This window comes from Rana temporaria, chromosome 9 (genome assembly GCF_905171775.1).
Source record: "Rana temporaria chromosome 9, aRanTem1.1, whole genome shotgun sequence".
NCBI lineage: Eukaryota > Metazoa > Chordata > Amphibia > Anura > Ranidae > Rana > Rana temporaria.
The window spans coordinates 120,616,554-120,635,194 of record NC_053497.1 but is presented as its reverse complement, the minus strand read 5'-3'; the positions used below and the strand labels follow the sequence as shown (position 1 = coordinate 120,635,194).

Below are 18,641 nucleotides of genomic sequence, written 5' to 3'. Positions count from 1 at the left end.
AGTGCCTGTGGCAATGGTGACATGTACCCCAAAGTATAAATATTAATGATGGGCCCACTGTGCATTCCCTGAATACTTACCGCAGTGCCCATGGGAGGTGTACGGACACAAACACACATCACAGGCAATCAGCAAGTCTGGAAAGAGAGAGCGAATCTTCCGGATGGCTAATATAGCAGGAGTGTCATCTGAGTCAGCTGCTGAGCCCCGTTCATCCTATATACATACACAAGACACTGCTCAGTACAATTCATCCCACAGACACAAGGTGCACATGAAGCCTAAATCCAGACAAATCTTTTTTTAAATTGGCATCAGGATTTTATTTCTGCCTGTGAACCGAATGGTGAGGTTTACACACACTTGTTCCCTGTGACACGTGGGCAAGATATGGGGGAAATGGATTGCACAGACAGAAAAAAAAAGGAAGAAGAAGGTGTTTTGGTTGTTTGCTTATCATTCTAAACATAAAGTCTTCACATTTTTTCTACCTTTTCGACTCTGGTGGGGACGCCAAAGATCAGGATGCACTTCAGGCCATCTTCCACCAGGGGGCGCAGCATGGCTTCCAATTTGTTCACTCCATACCTGCAGATGGCACAGAACAGTCACACTCATCCCCACTGAAACCACAGCATGAGCCATAGAGCTCCACTAAACATTATATTCTGTTTTAAGGAATGTACATTGGCATTATGATAGAGATACACCGAAACATAAAAATGGTGTTATCGGTAGAATGCCGATAAGAGAAAATTTGTGATGATTTTACTGCAAATTCACTGCGATTTTGGCCCAATTTCCCCATGATTACTGTGCTTATGGTGCGTTTTTCATAGATCATGCGACTCGAAAACTTCATCAAAATGTAACACGGGTGCGTTAAAGATGCTTTCTTGTTGCGTTTTCAATGCAATTGATCCGCTGTCAGGATTCCTCCCCCTCCAGTGTTACATTTGGCACTTTTCGGGGGGAGGGGGGTGTAGATACCTGTGGATAGATATCCACAGATTCTGTGGCTATCTATGTCACTTCCTGTCCCCCCCCCCCCCCCCGCTGTCTTCTGGGAGACACACGGGTCCCAAGGCTTCACTTCCTGATTCCCATTACCGAAGATGGCGGCGGCAGCATCCAAGGAACAAGTCGGCCTAGGGTGCCAAAATCGCGGGCACCCTGGACAGGTAAGTGTCCTTATTTTTAAAAGTTAGCAGCCGCAGTATTTGTAGCTACTGAATAAAAAAAAAAATATTATATATATATATATATATATATATATATATATATATATATATATATATATATATATATATATATATATATATATATATATATATATATATATATATATATATATATAATATTGGGCCAGATCCACAAAGAAGTTACGCTGGCGTATCTATTGATACACCGCGTAACTGCTAGTTTGCTCCGGCATATCTTTGTTTTGTATCCACAAAACAAGATAAGCCTGAAGCTGGGCTAGATCCGACTGGCGTACATCTTAGTATGCCGTCGGATCTAAGGTGCATATTTACAATGGTCCGCTAGGTGGCGCTTCCGTCGAATTCCGTGTCGAGTATGCAAATTAGATAGATACACGAATCCGCAAACGTACGTCCGGCCGGCGCATTTTTTTACGTCGTTTCCGTAAGGCTTTTTTCGGCGTAAAGTTACCCCTGCTATATGAGGCGTACTCAATGTTAAGTATGGACGTCTTTCCCACGTCGAATTTTGAAAATTTTACGTCGTTTGCGTAAGTCGTTCGCAAATAGGGCTTTGCGTAGAATTACATTCACGTCGAAAGCATTGACTTGTTGCGGGTTAATTTGGAGCATGCGCACTGGGATACCCCCACGGACGGCGCATGCGCCGTTCAAATAAAACGTCATTTACGTTGGGTCAAGTAAAATTAACATAAAACACACCCACATCTTTAACATTTGAATTCCGCGCCCTTATGCCGGCAGATTTACGCTACGCCGCCGTAACTTTAGAGGCAAGTGCTTTTGAATACAGCACTTGCCTCTCAAAGTTGCGGCGGCGTAGCGTTACGATACACTACGCCGGACTAAAATTACGATCCGCTACGTGGCGGCTGTGGCAGTTTTTTTCCCTGATGCTGCCCTCTTAAAGTTAGGGTGTGTGTTATACGCCTGTGCGAGCTATACGCCGATATATATATATGGTCGACCTCTGGTAAAAATATAAAATCCTGTACATGACTGACTATTATGTAGCTCTCCATTCATCCAGCAGATGGAGCTCTAGTCTCATTTTCACATGCTGTACAGTTCCTCATAAGCACAGTGTTATGAAAAGTGTATTGTCTATAATAGATACAGATGAATGAGACAAACCACTTATTGGATGGTGGCCTGCTGGGAAAAAGAAAAATTACTGTAATGGATAGTAGGGAAAAAAAAAAAAAAAAACACAGTAATAAAACATATAAACCTATAAAATATATAAAAATAATGAAATAAAATTGACTCAATATACCCGCCCCCTTAAAAATTGGGCATTTGTAAAAAAAAAAAGCCCTATTTAAAAATTCTTAATTGAACATTTTTAAATATTATGATTATATTTTATTAATAAATATATTATGAAATAATTAAAAACAATTACAGCTGTGTATGGCCACACACCCTCCACAGCAGGTCATAAGTGAACATTAAATCTGCTTCAACCATGCATTAGGTAGCTTTCCCCCTATCTTGCTCTACATAAGCAGCTGCACAGGGGACAGATTATATTATATGATTATTAAATTAAATTATTTACACACACATTTATTATATATTAGGGCTGTGCAAATTAACTTTTAATTAATCGATTAATCTTTAATTTTTTTGATCGATCAAAATCTTTTTGACCGATTAAAATTCTTTTGATTGGTACTCACCTCTCAGCCGGCTTGCGGGTCTTCAGGGAGTACCGTCGGAGATCCAGTAACGTCACGGACACCGGCGGGGCTTGCCGTGTCCATCTGAAGGGTTCCTTTGCTGTGCCTTCATATCTGCATGCCGGGGGGACCTTACTATCTGCCACACGCAAGGGCTGTTACACTTCCCTCTATCAACCTGGGATTCTACAACCATCCACTGGGAGTTGTGATAGTTCCCTTCATGGGACATCTACATGCCGACGGACTGATGTTAACCTCTCCTCATCTGGATTCAGCAGTGGTATCGTTGTACACATTTTTAAACCAGTATCATACTTAGCTACATGTTTTTATGACTGCTTTTTTTTTTTCAAATATAAGTTTTATTTTTTCCATCAAGAAGGAACAGAGAAAAACAGTGAAAGTACAGCACAGTACAAAATTTGAAAGTTGACATATACAGGCATATGGGTGGCATAGCTCCAATCCCTACTATGTTGCGGTAAGAGACCACTAGGCCCGATGTGAGTGCCAAGCATGACTCAACCTTGAGCCCTGAAGTACCACCAGGTGGGCCTAAGTCCTGCCACACACTGACACATCCTGTACCCGGATCCAGGCCCACACCATTAATCTAGCACTTAACATCCCTTAATGCCCTACACCTGTCATTTGTGCACGTTTCAGATCAAGATAGAAGAGTATAGAAAGAACGGGAAAAGAGAGAAAGAGATTGGGGGGGGGGGGGGCCCGAGGGGGTCGGACCACACAGACGGTATGCCGCTTACTCCAATAGTTACTCTTTATCCCTCAATTGGCCAGCATAGCAACCCCTTCATCGGAATATATAAACATGGACCAAGGTCGCCATGTTCGTGTGTGTTGTTCCTGTTTATCTTGAGCCGCCTGGACCAAGTCCTCCAGTCTTCTGATCTCCTCCACCCTACGCAGCCACATCGCCACAGACAGAGGGCTAGTGCTCTTCCACAGAAGCGGGATGCACGCCTTGGTTTATGACTGCTTTTGGTACCGTTTGGTATTACTCGCACCATTTTTACAGGTTATGTAGCTACATCGATTTTATCTCCAGTGCAATATTTATTTGGTTACCTACTTGAAGACTATAAAAGTTTTAATGCTATTCCCATTGAGCGCTGCCTTTGTGTGTTTTTTGTATCTTGCTATCCATTTTTCCAGTGGTTGGTAGTTGCACTGGGAATCAGCCTGCAAGGAGATCAGCTAAAAGTAGTTGGATCTGTATGTGCGTTATAATTAATCGAAATTAGTCGATTAATCGATCAAAAAAACAAACAAAAAAAAAACGATTAATCGAACAGAAAAATTTTGATCAGTAACAGCCCTAATATATATATATATATATATATATAATATAATATAATATAATATACACACAAAACGTAATGCATCAGGTCCTGATATACAAAGTAGCATCCCACGTTATAGAATGAATGACTGTTTCTTGAGTTCTGCAATTAGTATTCCAGGATCAGCAGATGAAAAGGACCATTATCAGGGCAGTGGCTGCATATCAGAGCAGAACAGCAGGGCATGCTGGCCTTATCTGTGACAGCAACAATGAGGGAGGTGGCTCTCTCTCAATACCATCAGCAGATATCAATGCACAGCCAAGGGGCAGAGACCTGAACCGATCTCTGCTTGATCTCATTTACAACAAAACCCCCCAGACTATGATCCTACACATGATGGGTCGCAAACAGCTTCATAAAAGTCACAATGCAACAGTCCTGCATTGTAGATCATCAAAACCGAAGAGTGTGCATACAACAGTACAATCCTCATGATCACCATTAAGATAAAAGTATGCATTGCACTAAATGTATAGCTTGATAAAAAAAAACAAAAAAAACAAGACAAGAAAAGCAAACAAACAGAATAAGACCAAATCATTCCTTTTTCTTCATTGTGTCCAGGGACCATCTAAGAGCCAAGAACTATTTTAACCTCGTGGCTGTCATACTGGTCACATGATATATAACCCATCCCACTGGCTCCCAATCATAACCAGAGACCAGAAATGGTCTGTGACAGCTTGATAACTATGCTAGGAGTGCGCAGAGAGCGTCCTCCCAGCACAGAAACCACGGCCACCATTAACGCATGTGCAGCATGCAGGCATCAAAGCCCTCCCTCCTTGCCACCCTACATGGTTGGCAAGGGAGTAAATCATTGAATAGCTCTCTGTCAGATTACTATGGGTCACAAAACCTTTTAACATGTTTATAAATTATATAAAGTCTGGAAATTTAAAAGTACCATTACTGTGTTTGCAGAGGACACCAAAAAGCCCTCACAAGATGTCTCATGGGTACATCATACAATTTAGGGAGTGTACAACTGAGTGAATCGATGACGGAGTATGATCTGGGTGTCCCAGTAAACCTTAAAAGAGAAGTATGTTTTTGTTTTTTTCCCCAGAATCATACTCTAGGTGGATGCAGCAATCAGTCTGATGCGATTGAACACCACTGATGACTCGGTTCTCTTAGCTCCCAAAGCAGAAACCTGCTGACTCTGATCCATATTCTTAGAGATCTCCGGCGGCGTAACGTATGTCCTTTACGTTACTCCGCCGCAAGTTTAACTGGCAAGTGCCTGATTCCCAAACCACTTACCTGTAAACTTGCGGCGGCGTAGGGTAAAGTCCACCCGCGCAAGCACTCCTAATTCAAATGATCCTGGTAGGGGGCGTGGATCATTTAAATTAGGCGCACTCCCGCGCCGATCGTAATGCGCATGCTCCGTCGGGTCTCACAGACGTCATTTGTTTTGACGGTAACGTAAATGGCGTCCATCGCCATTCACGGACGACTTACGCAAACTACGTTAAATTTTCAAATTTCGACGCGGGAACGACTTAACATTGAGTACGCCACCTAGGGGGCATCTTTATGCCGCGTATCGCTTACGGAAACGACGTAAAATCACTACGACGGGCAAGCGTATGTTAGAGAATCGGCGTGACTAGTCATTTGCATATTCTACGCTGACCGCAAAGGAAACGCCACCTATCGGTCAGCGTAGATATTGCAGCCTAAGATACAACGGCGCAGGCCGTCGTATCTTAGGCATGTTTAAGTGTATCTCAGTTTGAGAATACACTTAAACATAGGACGGCCTTAGAATCGGACTTACGTCGGCGTATCTGCTGATACGCCGGCGTAAATTCTTTGAGAATATGGCCCAGTGTCCATCCCCCACCCTCACCGGAGCGATGGAAGTCTCAGGCTCTCAGTGGCTCACCGAGAGGCCGAGACAGGTATCAGTCCAGACACCTGGCGGATCCAGACTTTATTGTCGTGATGACGCAGTGCCTGGTCTGAATCCCGTGACGTCAGCAGAGAGCGGACTTTAGACCGTTCTCTGCTGAAAACGGGTCACAGGAGTGCAAAACGAACCACACTCCTGTGACCCAGAGGAGAAGCCCAGCCAAACGAGTCCAGGCTGGACTTCTCCTTTAAAGTGGTTGTAAAAGCACAAGGTTTTTTACCTTCATGCATTCTATGTACGAAGGTAAAAAACCTGTGTGCAGCATCCCCCCCAGCCCCCCCCCCCCCAATACTTACCTGAGCCCCATCTCGATCCAGCGATGTCCATGAGAGCTCCCGATTGGCCTTTGGCAGATGTAAATCGCAGCCAGTCAGCCAATCAGGAGATTGGGAGGGGAGGGAATGGACACACAGAGCCGCGGCTTTGGGAGCACACCTGCATGGGTGCCCTCACAGCAAGCGGCACTGGCAAGAGGAAGGGGCCAGGAGCACCGGCGTGGGACCCGAGGAGAGGAGGATCCAGACAGCTCCATGCAAAACCATTGCACAGAGCAGGCAAGTATAACATGTTTGTTATTTTTATTTGATTTTTTTAAACAAGATTTTAATATCACTTTAAGCTAGCCCAGTGTTTCTCAATTCCAGTCCTCGGGCCCCCCCAACAGGTCAGGTTTTCAGGATTTCCCTCAGATGAAAAGGCTGTGGTGATTACTAAGGCAGTGAAACTGATCAAATCACCTGTGCAAAATAATGGAAATCCTGAAAACCTGACCTGTTGGGGGGGCCTGAGGACTGGAATTGAGAATCACTGAGCTAGCCACAGATGACGATTGGAAGAATTTGCCTAATCACACAAGCCATTTGCTATGGGGGCGCTCTGCATAGGTTTGGGTAGCCAGCAGCACCAGCGGGGGACCCGAGAAGAGGAGAATTGGGGCTGCTCAGTGCAAAACCATTGCACTTAACAGGTAAGTATAACATGTTTCTTATTTCAATTTAAAAACATTAAAGTGATTGTAAAGGCTTGTTTTTTCCCCTATAAAAATAACAAAATGTTATACTTACCTGCTCTGTTGCAGTAGATTTGCACAGAACAGACCAGATCCTCCTATTCTCAGATCCCTCTTCTGTAAACCTGGCCCCTCCCTTCTGTTGAGTGCCCCCATAGCAAGCAGCTTGCTATGGGGGGCACCCAAGCTAAGTCACAGCTCCCAAACACTCTTTTGTTCACTTTCCAATGATATTTTAAATAGCAGGTCAACTTTGAGGCCTCCACTTGTCCAAAGGAAAATGCAGTCACTCCAAAAAGCATTTCACAGTATAGAGAAGATGCAGAAAGATATGACAGGATCAATGCATCTAAATACAATTATAATAGTTAGGGCTGCAACGGATCACAGGTGATCCGTGATCCGAACGGGTCACCCCCTTCGGATCGGCACACACTGTGATCCGCGGATTGCCGCGGCTCCGGAGCTAGGCCGAAGCCGCGGCCTTTCCTAATGTTATGTCTGCGGCTCCGGAAGCTAGGCCGAAGCCGCAGCCTTTCCTAACGTTATAGCCTGCGGCTTCGGCCTACCTCCGGAGCCATGGCCATAACATTAGGAAAGGCTGCGGCTTCGGCCTAGCTCCGGAGCCGCGGCAATAACATTAGGAAAGGCCGTGGCTTCGGCCTAGCTCCGGAGCCGCGGCCATCTTGGTACACCCGGCAGCGGCCCTCCTCCTCTGTTTACACCCACAGAGGAGGAGGAGCCCGCACTCGGACACACCGCTGGAAGTGACTTTGTACTACCTGAGGGGGGGGGGGGGGGGGTTGTCTTACCTGAGAGGGGGGCTGTCTTGCCTGAGGGTATGTGAATATTACAGTGGGGGGGGATGTAGATATTACAGTGGGGGGATGTGGATATTACAGTGGGGGGGGGGGATGTGGGTATTATAGTGGGGGGAGAGATGTGGATATTACAGTGGGGGGGGGAGAGATGTGGATATTACAGTGGGGGGGGGGGAGAGATGTGGATATTACAGTGGGGGAGAATTTTTTATTTTTTGCCGATCCGAAAAATGATCAGATCCGTGACTCCTGATCCGAGGAACGATCCGAACCGTGAGTTTTTTGATCCGTTGCACCCCTATAAATAGTTGTAAATTAAAGTGATACTGCATAAGTATGAACTTGAAAAATGCCCCTCACCGTGCTTGTCCTGGCAGACTGGCGATCACTTCAATACCATCTGGATCATCCCTGAAAAACCAACGCGAACAATTAATTCATGAAGAATGATTCACTAAAGAGAGTCAAGCCAGACATGGAACTGAAGGTTTTCACTCACGTGATGAAGATGGGGTACATGAAATTGTGGGAATGTAGGCTGGTGGCCGACGTCTGCCAGGCTCGGAGAGTCGGGTGGAAGTATCCACTGTGTAGTACAGAAGTTGGGTCCATCTTGCTTGTATGGTGACTGCATAGGAAGAAAATATCATAACTAAAAAGTGCAAATAAAATCAATAAGCAAATAATAGCTTAGCAAAAATAACTTTATAGATTTCTCATTGCTGCCGTCCTACAAGAGCTTTACTATGTTCATCAAAGGCCTCGACAGTGCATTCTACACAAGGCGTTATATCAAATAACAATCCTGACATCCCTTTGGGGAGTGCATGCCCATTGACCTATCTCACCAAAGCCTGCAGGAGTAAACAAGGAGCAGGTATGTATAAAGCAGGGGGTGTCCAACCTGCGGCTGAAGATGGCTTTGAATGCAGCCCAACACAAAATCGCATAGCTAGTACAACAAGCACCATGGGTTTTTTTTTTGTTCAGCCCGATGGGTTGTATGAAAAAATAAAAAAAACAAATAGTGTATACCAGGCTTTAGATATACCAAGTGAAGTGACTGGCCTCAGGTGATACATAAGAGATCAGTGATCGTTATATTGTGATCTGCCCGACTTCTCCGGCTCATCAGCTATCATTATTGTTGGTGTATTTTATGTGCAGCTCAAGACAATTCCTTTTCTTCCAATGTGGCCCAGGAAGGTCACAGGGTTGGACATCCCCGATTTAAAAGGTTTCCTATATCTCACAAACAACTGCCGCCCGCTCTTCCTGTTTCCCTCCTTAACATACATGCTTCCTCCAACTTTGCAAAAGGTACATAAGTGCTGTATAGAAAAGGTGGTTAGAGGTCTGTTGGCATTGGCTCAACCAGGTATGGAGATAATATATGCCAACAGGTTATATATTTCAATAGCATGTTCCAGCTCCTCCAGTTGTATTTTTATAAAACAAATAATAATAATAAAAAAAAAAAATACAGCATGACAGACGAGAGTCCCTCCTAATGACCACAACAAGTGTGCAGACCTTGGAACGATCCCACTAAGAAGAGAGATATAGAAAACTGCCAGGTGGTTTAGCTCTCCATCACCAAAAACTGATAGATCAGTTTTAGATGGACAGACTCTTCAAAATCGTATAATAATAAAAAAAATTTATATATATATATATATATATTAGTAAGGGGTTAGCTCGGTAGCGGGGTGTGTGACCCCTTGGATGGGTTCACCACACACTGAATTTATACAGACAGGCAGTCGAAGACGGTTGAAAACAAAGATTTTGGTTTATTTTTCCATCTTGCTGGAAACAAGTGCAAGCATCCAAACAGCATAAACAAAATCAAACATAAAATAAACCCTGGCCACTTGGGGCGTCTATCTTCACCACACAGGAACCTATCTATGGAGTCTGGCACAACCTAGTGCTGGGCAGACACGGTTGGTCATACAGCAGAAAAACAATAGTCTTTTGATTTTATCACACAGAAAAATCTATTTCCTCCTCACCTCCTCAGAAGACTTTCAGCTACTGCTCTCCTTCACTCAGAAAGCCTCAGGATGCAGCAAAACAGTGGTAATCCTCTGGATTACTTATAGAGGCCTTAATTGCCTCATTCTAAACAGCTGAAGTCTTCCAACGCCCTTAGACCTTTTCTGGCTCCTTTTAGAGCCAACGCCTAATAACAATTGGTGTATTGTCTAAACAAGGCAGAAATGTATGTCCCGTCTGTGACAACACCCACAGATTTACCTGACTTCCTGTCACAATATATATATATTATATATAAAAAACACACACACACACACACACACACATAATAATATAATTATAATAATTCCCAGACACTGAGAACATGTGATCGTCGCTGCTCATTCCTGGCGCTTGACTATCTGACATTCAAGGTCAGCAATCAAAGCCAAAGAATTGAGTTCCCAAAACAATAAAACGCAATCTGGAAGCCTAACTTTAGCTTTAGTTTTATTTATTTTTTACAATTTCAGCTTCACCCAGATCTCCCCTTATACTGGCGGTCTCGCTTTCCAGGTTCCTATGGAGCCCCACTGAAGCCACCATGCTGTGTCCGCTACTGGCTGCCATGAGGGCACTACCTGTGCCAGCTGGCATAGCAGCTCAAAAGTTTGTGAATATCTGAGGCGCACATGCACTAGGGATTATAAGACATGTAGTTCTGAGGAGAGGGATCTCTGACGAGTATATATACACACACACACACACGATATTACCAAAAGTATTGGGACACCTGCCTTTACACACACATGAACTTTAATGGCATCCCAGTCTTTATAGACCTTGCCTTGTGCGCAGTCATGTTGGAACAGGAAGGGGCCACCCTCAAACTGTTCCCACACAGTTGGGAGCATGAAATTGTCAAAAATGTCTTGGTAGGCTATCGGCCAGTAACATAATGGGGTTAAAAAAATAAAAAAAATAATAATTATCCCTTTATGGTACTAAAAGAGCAAATACTCTTACTGTAAATATTACTTTCACTGTCCCACAGTAAAAAATGAACCCCTTACAGTAGTGATTATTTGCCCTTTTTGGAATAATTTTAGTTTTGTTACTCAACATCTCAGGCCTGGGTCACACCTCTGTGTTTTATTGTTGCTTTTGCAGAAACACACTATTTGTTCATTTACATGGTTTCCTATGAGACACGTTCACATCTGCTGCTGTGTATTTGGAAAGGACAAGGACTTTTTTATTTTATTTTTACGAAAAACGGTACGATTTTGTTTTTTAGGTTCAATACACTTTAATGCAAAAGCTGCAGAGAAGTATGTAATGTGTTTTTGCAGCAATTTGTGTTTTTTTAATCTGCCCAACAACAAATTGGCCCCAAAAAAAGAAGAAAAAATGCAAATCGCAGCAAAATGATTATTATTTTTTTAAAGTTACAGTAAAACCTTGGTTTGCGAGCATAATTAGTTTCAGAAACATGCTTGTAATCCAAAGCACTTGTATATCAAAGCATTTATTTTTTTTACAGGGTATAAAAAAGAGAAGAGAGGCACCCCCTAAGTGTAGCAATATGTTGCTAAATGTTGTACCTTCATTAAATGTAACCATATTGCTACACTTAGAGGCTCCTCTTCTTTTTTATACTCAGTTGTGACATGACGCTTACTTACCTGGCAGGGGAGACACCATGATCATGAAGGTGGTTCTCCCAGGGCGAGGCACGGCTATTGCACACTCTAGGCCGTGCTGATCGTGGTTGTCTTCCCTGCCGCTTCTCGGCCTTTTGGCTGGGACTGGGTGTGGTATCTGTCCTTATCAGTTGTCAGCGGAGTGCTGAAGCACCTCCTACATGGGGAGGGTGGATGCAATCCAATGATGTCATTGCACCTGGAAGGATGGTTTCAGCAGGGACTATGCTGTGCTGCCCGATAGAATACTGGGGGCCGGCCCATGGTTGAGTCTGAGCCATCTGGAAGGGTGCTCCTGGTGAGGATGGGTGCTGCGCTTGGTCTTTTTGCCGAGTTCTAGTCTGGCCTTCTGGCTGGCTGGTGTAAGTGCTATCTCTGTCAGCGATCCGGTTGGAGGAGCTGGTAATGCCCTGTGGTAGGACGGGGCAGAACCATGCAAATCCGCTGGGTTGGCTGGCAGGGGTGGAGGGCTGCACTGGCCGGTCGGGGGGTCGGATATGGAACGAAAAGCCTATGGTGCATGTGCCCCTGGAGTGGCAGTCCAGGGGTATCTGAAGATCACTGTGTGTGAGGGACACATTGATTGAAGGATACCACGGTCACTGCACCAGATACACGCTTTTCTTAGCACCTGCCTCCTGGGCCGGGCCTTTTGGCTAGGACCGGAGGAATTTTTTATTCCTGGCCAGAGGGCCTGGTCATTGTTTCACCACAATGGCCACTTCTTTCACTCTCCTCTCCACTATCCCTTCCCCCACTTTATTTTATTTAAGCCTGTGTTTGTCACTTTTTTGTCTTTTTTTGTTGTGCACGTTTTGTCACTGTGTGATTAGTAGGGTGCGGGTCCTCGGGCCAGCCCTGAACGTCTTGGGAGTGGGTGGACATGGCCTTCTGGCTTAGTTCGCCTGCTCTCATGGGGTCTCCCTTCGGGGGAGCCCCACCTAGTACTGGGAGGGTTCTGTTTCAGCAGTCCCTCCGAGGAAGTTGGGTCCGTGTCGGCTTCGGTTGCTCGGACCACAGTACCTCAGTCCCCGTCTGGAGCCTAACGCCCCGGGGGATCAGGGTTTGGGTCCCTCTTCACAGGAGGACCACTTGACGTTGCACCCGTCTGCACGTTTTTGTGAACACTCTTTATGTGTGTGCACATTTTTTCTGCACCGGGTGGAGTTTTTTTGGGTGTGTTCACACGCCATAGGCTTTTCAAAAAAAAAAAAAAAAAAGTTGTGACATGACGCTACTCTTATATCAAGACATCGCTTGTATATCAAGGCAAAATGTATTAAAACATTTTGCTTGTCTTGCAAAACGCTCTCAAACCAAGGTTTTACTGTATTAACCGATTAATCGAAGCAATAAATCGGCCAACTAATCTATTATGAAAATAATCGTTAGTTGCAGCCCTAGTTTTAAACTTCATTAAAAAGGGATGGATTTTTAATTACTACACTACAAGTTCCTTCTTTTGTCTCTCCCTTTTACTGAGCCCACTGTTAAACAATCTGTTTGTATGGTAACCCATCCTGGAATCTTGGCTCCCGATATCCATCCATCCCATGGGGATACTGGCCGCCGTAAGTTAGCGAGGCAAGTACATGATTCACAAAGTACTTGCCTGCTAAGTTACTGCGGCATAGCGTAAATCGGGAGGGGGTAAGCGCGGCTAATTCAAATTCGGCCGAGGGGCCGTGTTTTATGTTAATGAGGGGTGACCTGACGTGATTTACGTATTTTACGAACGGCGCATGCGCCGTCCGTGTACATATCCCAGTGTGCATTGCGGCAAAGTACGCCGCACGGTCCTATTGGTTTCGACGTGGACGGAAATTACGTCCAGCCCTATTCACGGAAAATTTTCAAATTTCGACGCGGGAACGACGGCCATACTTAACATTACTATTCCAGCTATTTGATGGAATAACTTTAGGCCTGAAAATGCCTTATGTAAACGGCGTATCTTTACTGCGTCGGGCAAGCGTACGTTTGTGAATCGGCGTATCTACTCATTTACATATTCTAGGCCGACCGCAATGGAAGCGCCACCTAGCGGTCAGCCTAAAAAGTACACTTTAGGATACGACGGCCTAAGACACTTACGCCGCTCGTATCTGAGCCTAATTTAAGCGTATCCGGTTACCAGAATACGCTTAAATTTGCGTCGGCGCAGATTCAGACTTAGGCTGGCGTATCTACTGATACGCCAGCCTAAGTCTTTCTGAATCTAGCTATTAAAGTGCAGCCAGATCCCCATCTAGGGGTCGGAGTAGCTGGTAAGCGGCTCGAGAGTTGGCTGTGCACTTTTAGGTGTGAAGATTTTGCTATCCACACTGAAATAAGGATTTTTGTCCATACACAAATATAAACTTTTTGCACAAGAGCACTTCTTTTCTTGAATGTTTTTTACCACATTTTTATTTACAGTTTTTGATATATATTTCTTACTTGAATGAATTTATGCACTTTAGATTGATGGCGCAACACGTTTTTCATTCTTATTAATATGTATAATGCTTATATGGACATTGTTAGTGCAGCTGTCACTGAGAAATGATTGTTTATTATTTGTAAGTGTACATATTCGCCAGCACATCATTTGTGATTGTAGATTAATGGTGTGCTAGCGTAAATGAACACTTTCTTGATGTCTCCAAGATCCAGCTGGTAATCGCTGCAGCACCCACCATTGATGAGCCTTGTTTTCCAGGAACGTGTCCCATAGGAATATAGACAAGATTTCATTATTTGGCGACACTTTTTGCACAACTTATTTTTCCGTTTGGTTGTTTGCAATAGCCATTTGTCTTACAGGGGTCTTCAAACTACGGCCCTCCAGTTGTTCAGGAACTACAATTCCCATCATGTCTAGTCATGTCTGTGAATGTCAGAGTTTTACAATGCTTCATGGGAAGTGTAGTTCCACCACAGCTGGAGGGCCGTAGTTTAAAGATCCCTGTATGAAGGAACAGATGACTTCTCTATTTCAACCTGAAGCCAGAGATGTCTGTAGAAGCACAATAGAAAATGACAATTTCTCCTTCTTGTGATAGGAAGCAGTCTGCAAATGCAATTTCCCCAAACCCCCTCCCCCTTCTCCTGGAATTGTTTGTCAGTCCACTACAGAGAACACATCATACTGAGGTCTACTGCACAAAATGAATTAGGAGGAATGCAGTATATGTTATTATAACACTGGGACTGACCATGTGATTAGAGTAAAGTCCCCTCCACTAAGCAATAATTCCAATGCCTACACAGCCGCACCTTTTATTCCCACAACCACGCTGTAGTATAACCCCTTGCACATGGACAATGGGTGACCGGAGAGATTCTTATAACTTTTACCAGCAGTTTACAGTCTGGAGGGTCCAGATAACAGAACCGCTGACTACACAACATCAGTAAATTTGAATCTGTTCCCAGTCACCTTTGAAGTCACACAGTGGTGACAAAGCTACAGTAGTGTTTAGGAATTTTCCACATGGCAGCAAATGGAGCTCATATGAAATATAAGGCTGCATTTACTTGGCTGCACAGGGGCAGCAGGCGATGAAAATGTCATTCCTGCCAGCGGGTCTAAATGCTGTCTGCACACACTGTGTATGAACAACAGCTGTTACATTGTTAAACCTGTACAAATCTAGCACCAGCACCACCGCTGTTTACACCCGAGTATTCAAATGTGAATAGTGCCTCCGACCAACGCGTGTGCGTCTAGGGTTGGCATTTCTGCAAGGTACTGCATACAAACCACTTGTGGCCAATCACCCAGTTTGTATATGTCCACAAGGACAGGGAAGGCATCTCTGCTAGCATAACATATTGCTAATGTCTAAGGCCGGAATCACACTAGTGCGTTGCTTTTTTGAGCTGCGTTGTCGTTGCAGATTTCTCTAGAGGGTGTTCTGCAGATCAACTGCGGTTTAGCTGCAGATCAGGTGCGAATTTGGAGACCTGGGAGAACTTCCGGGTGAGAGGAGAGTGGGGGAGAATTGTATTGAGCTGAATGAGAGAAACTCCTGCAGAGAACTGAACACATGTGCGAATTAGATGCGTACCCATAGAAGATAATGGGACTGAATTCGCACCTGAGCCGCACCGCAAGACATAAAAACCGCATGCGGTTTGGAGGCAATACGCAGTGCGAATGCATCGCACATATGTGAACCAGCCTCATTGAAAACAATGTATTTTGAAATGTCCTGCGAATTAGATGCGGTTTAAACCGCACTCAATTCGCATAGGTGTGAACCTAGCCTAATTGTTTTTCTTATTGTTGTCCTTGAGACCATGAAAGAAGAATCTTTCTTATTCCCTTCTCCCTCCCTTTTTTGTTATGTCAAAATGTAAAGCTAAATAAAGTTTTATACATAAAAATAAAAAATGTGAACACAGAAACACTACAGAGTGTTTCTGTGTTCACATTTTTTATTTTTATGTATAAAACTTTATTTAGCTTTACATTTTGACATAACAAAAAAGGGAGGGAGAAGGGAATAAGATGTCAATAAGGTTTCTGCACAGATGTCAATGTAAATCGCGGCCCAAAATCGCAAAAAGTAGTACAGGAACTACTTTTTGAAATCGGTGCAGCGCCGCAGATGAGGCGTCGCACCGATTAGGACGGTGTCATTGCCGGCAAATGCTGCCAATTTGAGATGCGATTTGACATGTGAAATCGCATCTCAAATCGTACCAAATCATACCCAGTGTGAACCTGGGCTAAAACATATTACATCTCGAAATACAATGAACTATTATGAATTAGGTTACTGCAAATAAATCTATAATAAAAAAAAAAATGTACCTAATGTACAAATGGTTCACACCTGGTCGTTGGCTGGTTGGACACAACCTTATGCTGGCCATACACGGGTCGAATTTCCAAAGATCTTTCTTTCGAAAATCTTATCTAAGAATTTTCGTTTGTATTTCGCACCATTAGTGGGCTGCAGCAACAGCCGATTTTCGGGCGGCCATCGAATTGTAATAATCCAACGTGTTGGATATTATTTGAAAAAACTAACGATTTTCAAATCAATGATGGGAGAATCGTGCGAGAAACGTAATCAAAAAAGAAATGCGCATGTGCAAGAAAATTCCCAGGAAGAAACAAAGGTTCCCAGCAAGAAGGAAGATTCCCAGACACAAAAATTATTTTCTGTAGGAACATGAGGTGAAATTGAAGGTTTGGTCGGTCAATGGTGGCACCATCGGATCACAAAACGCTCAAATTTTCTGATTTTCGAAAGAAAGATCTTTCTAAATTTGACCCGTGTATGGCCAGCATTAGTAAGGTTATTGGCTATAGGCTGTGTCCACATTTAACCGTCTGTGAACGCAGCAAACTGTTTACTCCCGGCTGCCCATAGGAAAGTAGCCCAAGAATAAAGTGTACTATGGCGCACAGGCTGCCAGCTTATAACAGACTCAATACCAAAAGTATTGAACATATAAAAGAAGATCTAAAAAGCAAAACTTTTTCAGTTTAGGACATGGTGGAAAAGGATTAGAAGACCTGTCAGGTTTTTATGGCCGTCTGTGTCCCCGTTAGGAAAGATTCGCTGTGTTTACCGCCATCACGAAGACTGGAAAAAACTCCCAAAAATTTTGAGCGGTAACCAAAACAGCAATAGAGGGGAAATTTTTCAATCGGGAACCTAGTGACTACCAGGGATTTCCTCTCACTCCTCATTTTGGCTATGGGACAGGAAGTGAAGGGAAAACAAACCAATGAGACAGAGTAATGCTCATTCTGTGTCCCATTGAGCAGCTTTCCCTTTACTTCCTGCTGTATCTGTAGCACAGGAAGTAGAAGGAAATCTACTATAAGACAGCTATCAGAGATTTACCCTCACTTCCTGTTTCTGTGAAAACTTTGAATTTTCCATTACGTTCTGCCTCAGTGACAATAATCACCAAGACAGAAGAACAGAAGAGTGAGCCTCTCCAGTAGGGCACAGATAGCAGTAAAATTCTGACTAGGGCTGGCTTCTATTCCACAGTCCATCAGAAAAAGAGAAAAAAAAAAAAAAAAGGGGGAAGCACGGAATTGATAGCCATGTGACATTTCTTTCATTCTCCAGACTAGGAATGAGAGAAAGGAGACCTTTCCCAAAATCTGCTTAAAGGATTTGTCATTCCATGAGTGACTGGGGATTAGTTGTAGTACTTTTGCTCTGGATACATTTTTTTAAAAGTTTTCATACGGCACTTGTAGGTTTACAGACCTCAGATGGTAGGACGGCAGACACCAAGAAATCAATATGACCGTCTAGAAATGTCTCTGTCATGTGAGAGGAGCACATGAAAGCCAACAATGTTCATTTTTGGGTTCGTAGCCACAGGGCAGGAAGTAAACATAACATTAAAGTACAACAATATGTAACCGAAGGCAAAACTCAAGGATCACCTCACTTTGGAGGGATTTCTTCTCAATACTGTTTTGGCAATGGGACAGGAAAATCTCTCTAAAAAAGGCACACAGATCACAAAACAACAAAAAAAAAAGTTCTACTCTAATCACTTTAGCCCCGGAAGGATTTACCCCCTGAATGACCAGGCCATTTTTTACAATACTGCACTGTGTCGCTTTAACCGACAATTGTGTGGTCGTGCAACGCTGTACCCAAACAAATAGAGCTTTCTTTTGGTGGTATTTGATCACCTCGGCGGTTTTTATTTTTTGAGCTATAAACAAAAAAGACCGACAATTTTGAAAGGAAAAAAATAATAATAATAATATATATATATATATATATATATATATATATATATATATATATATACACACACACAATTTTTTTTTTTTTTTTACTTTTTGTGATAAGTATCCCCCCCCCCCCAAAAAAAACAACTGAAAACGAATATCTTCATCAGTTTAGGCCAATATAGATTTTTTTTTTTTACATACAAAAAACGCAAAAGCGTATATTGGTATA

At 43.4% G+C, this 18,641-nt stretch overlaps 1 protein-coding gene and 1 non-coding gene across 2 annotated transcripts in view; one reads left to right on the top strand and one right to left on the bottom strand.

Annotated features, from left to right (window-relative positions):
- ALAD (aminolevulinate dehydratase) overlaps positions 1 to 18,641 on the bottom strand; it is a 35,866-nt gene that overhangs the window by 14,098 nt on the left and 3,127 nt on the right. The window contains exons 2-5 of the mRNA XM_040324314.1: positions 8,526 to 8,654; positions 8,387 to 8,437; positions 492 to 588; positions 81 to 216 (exon numbers count right to left, since the gene is read on the bottom strand). Of these exons, the coding sequence (XP_040180248.1) occupies positions 81 to 216; positions 492 to 588; positions 8,387 to 8,437; positions 8,526 to 8,638 (397 nt within the window). The 5' untranslated portion in view covers positions 8,639 to 8,654. The remainder of the gene's footprint in view (positions 1 to 80; positions 217 to 491; positions 589 to 8,386; positions 8,438 to 8,525; positions 8,655 to 18,641) is intronic.
- Positions 11,681 to 11,839, top strand: LOC120914657. The gene has a single exon (XR_005743701.1). It is a non-coding gene; the product is annotated as a U1 spliceosomal RNA (small nuclear RNA).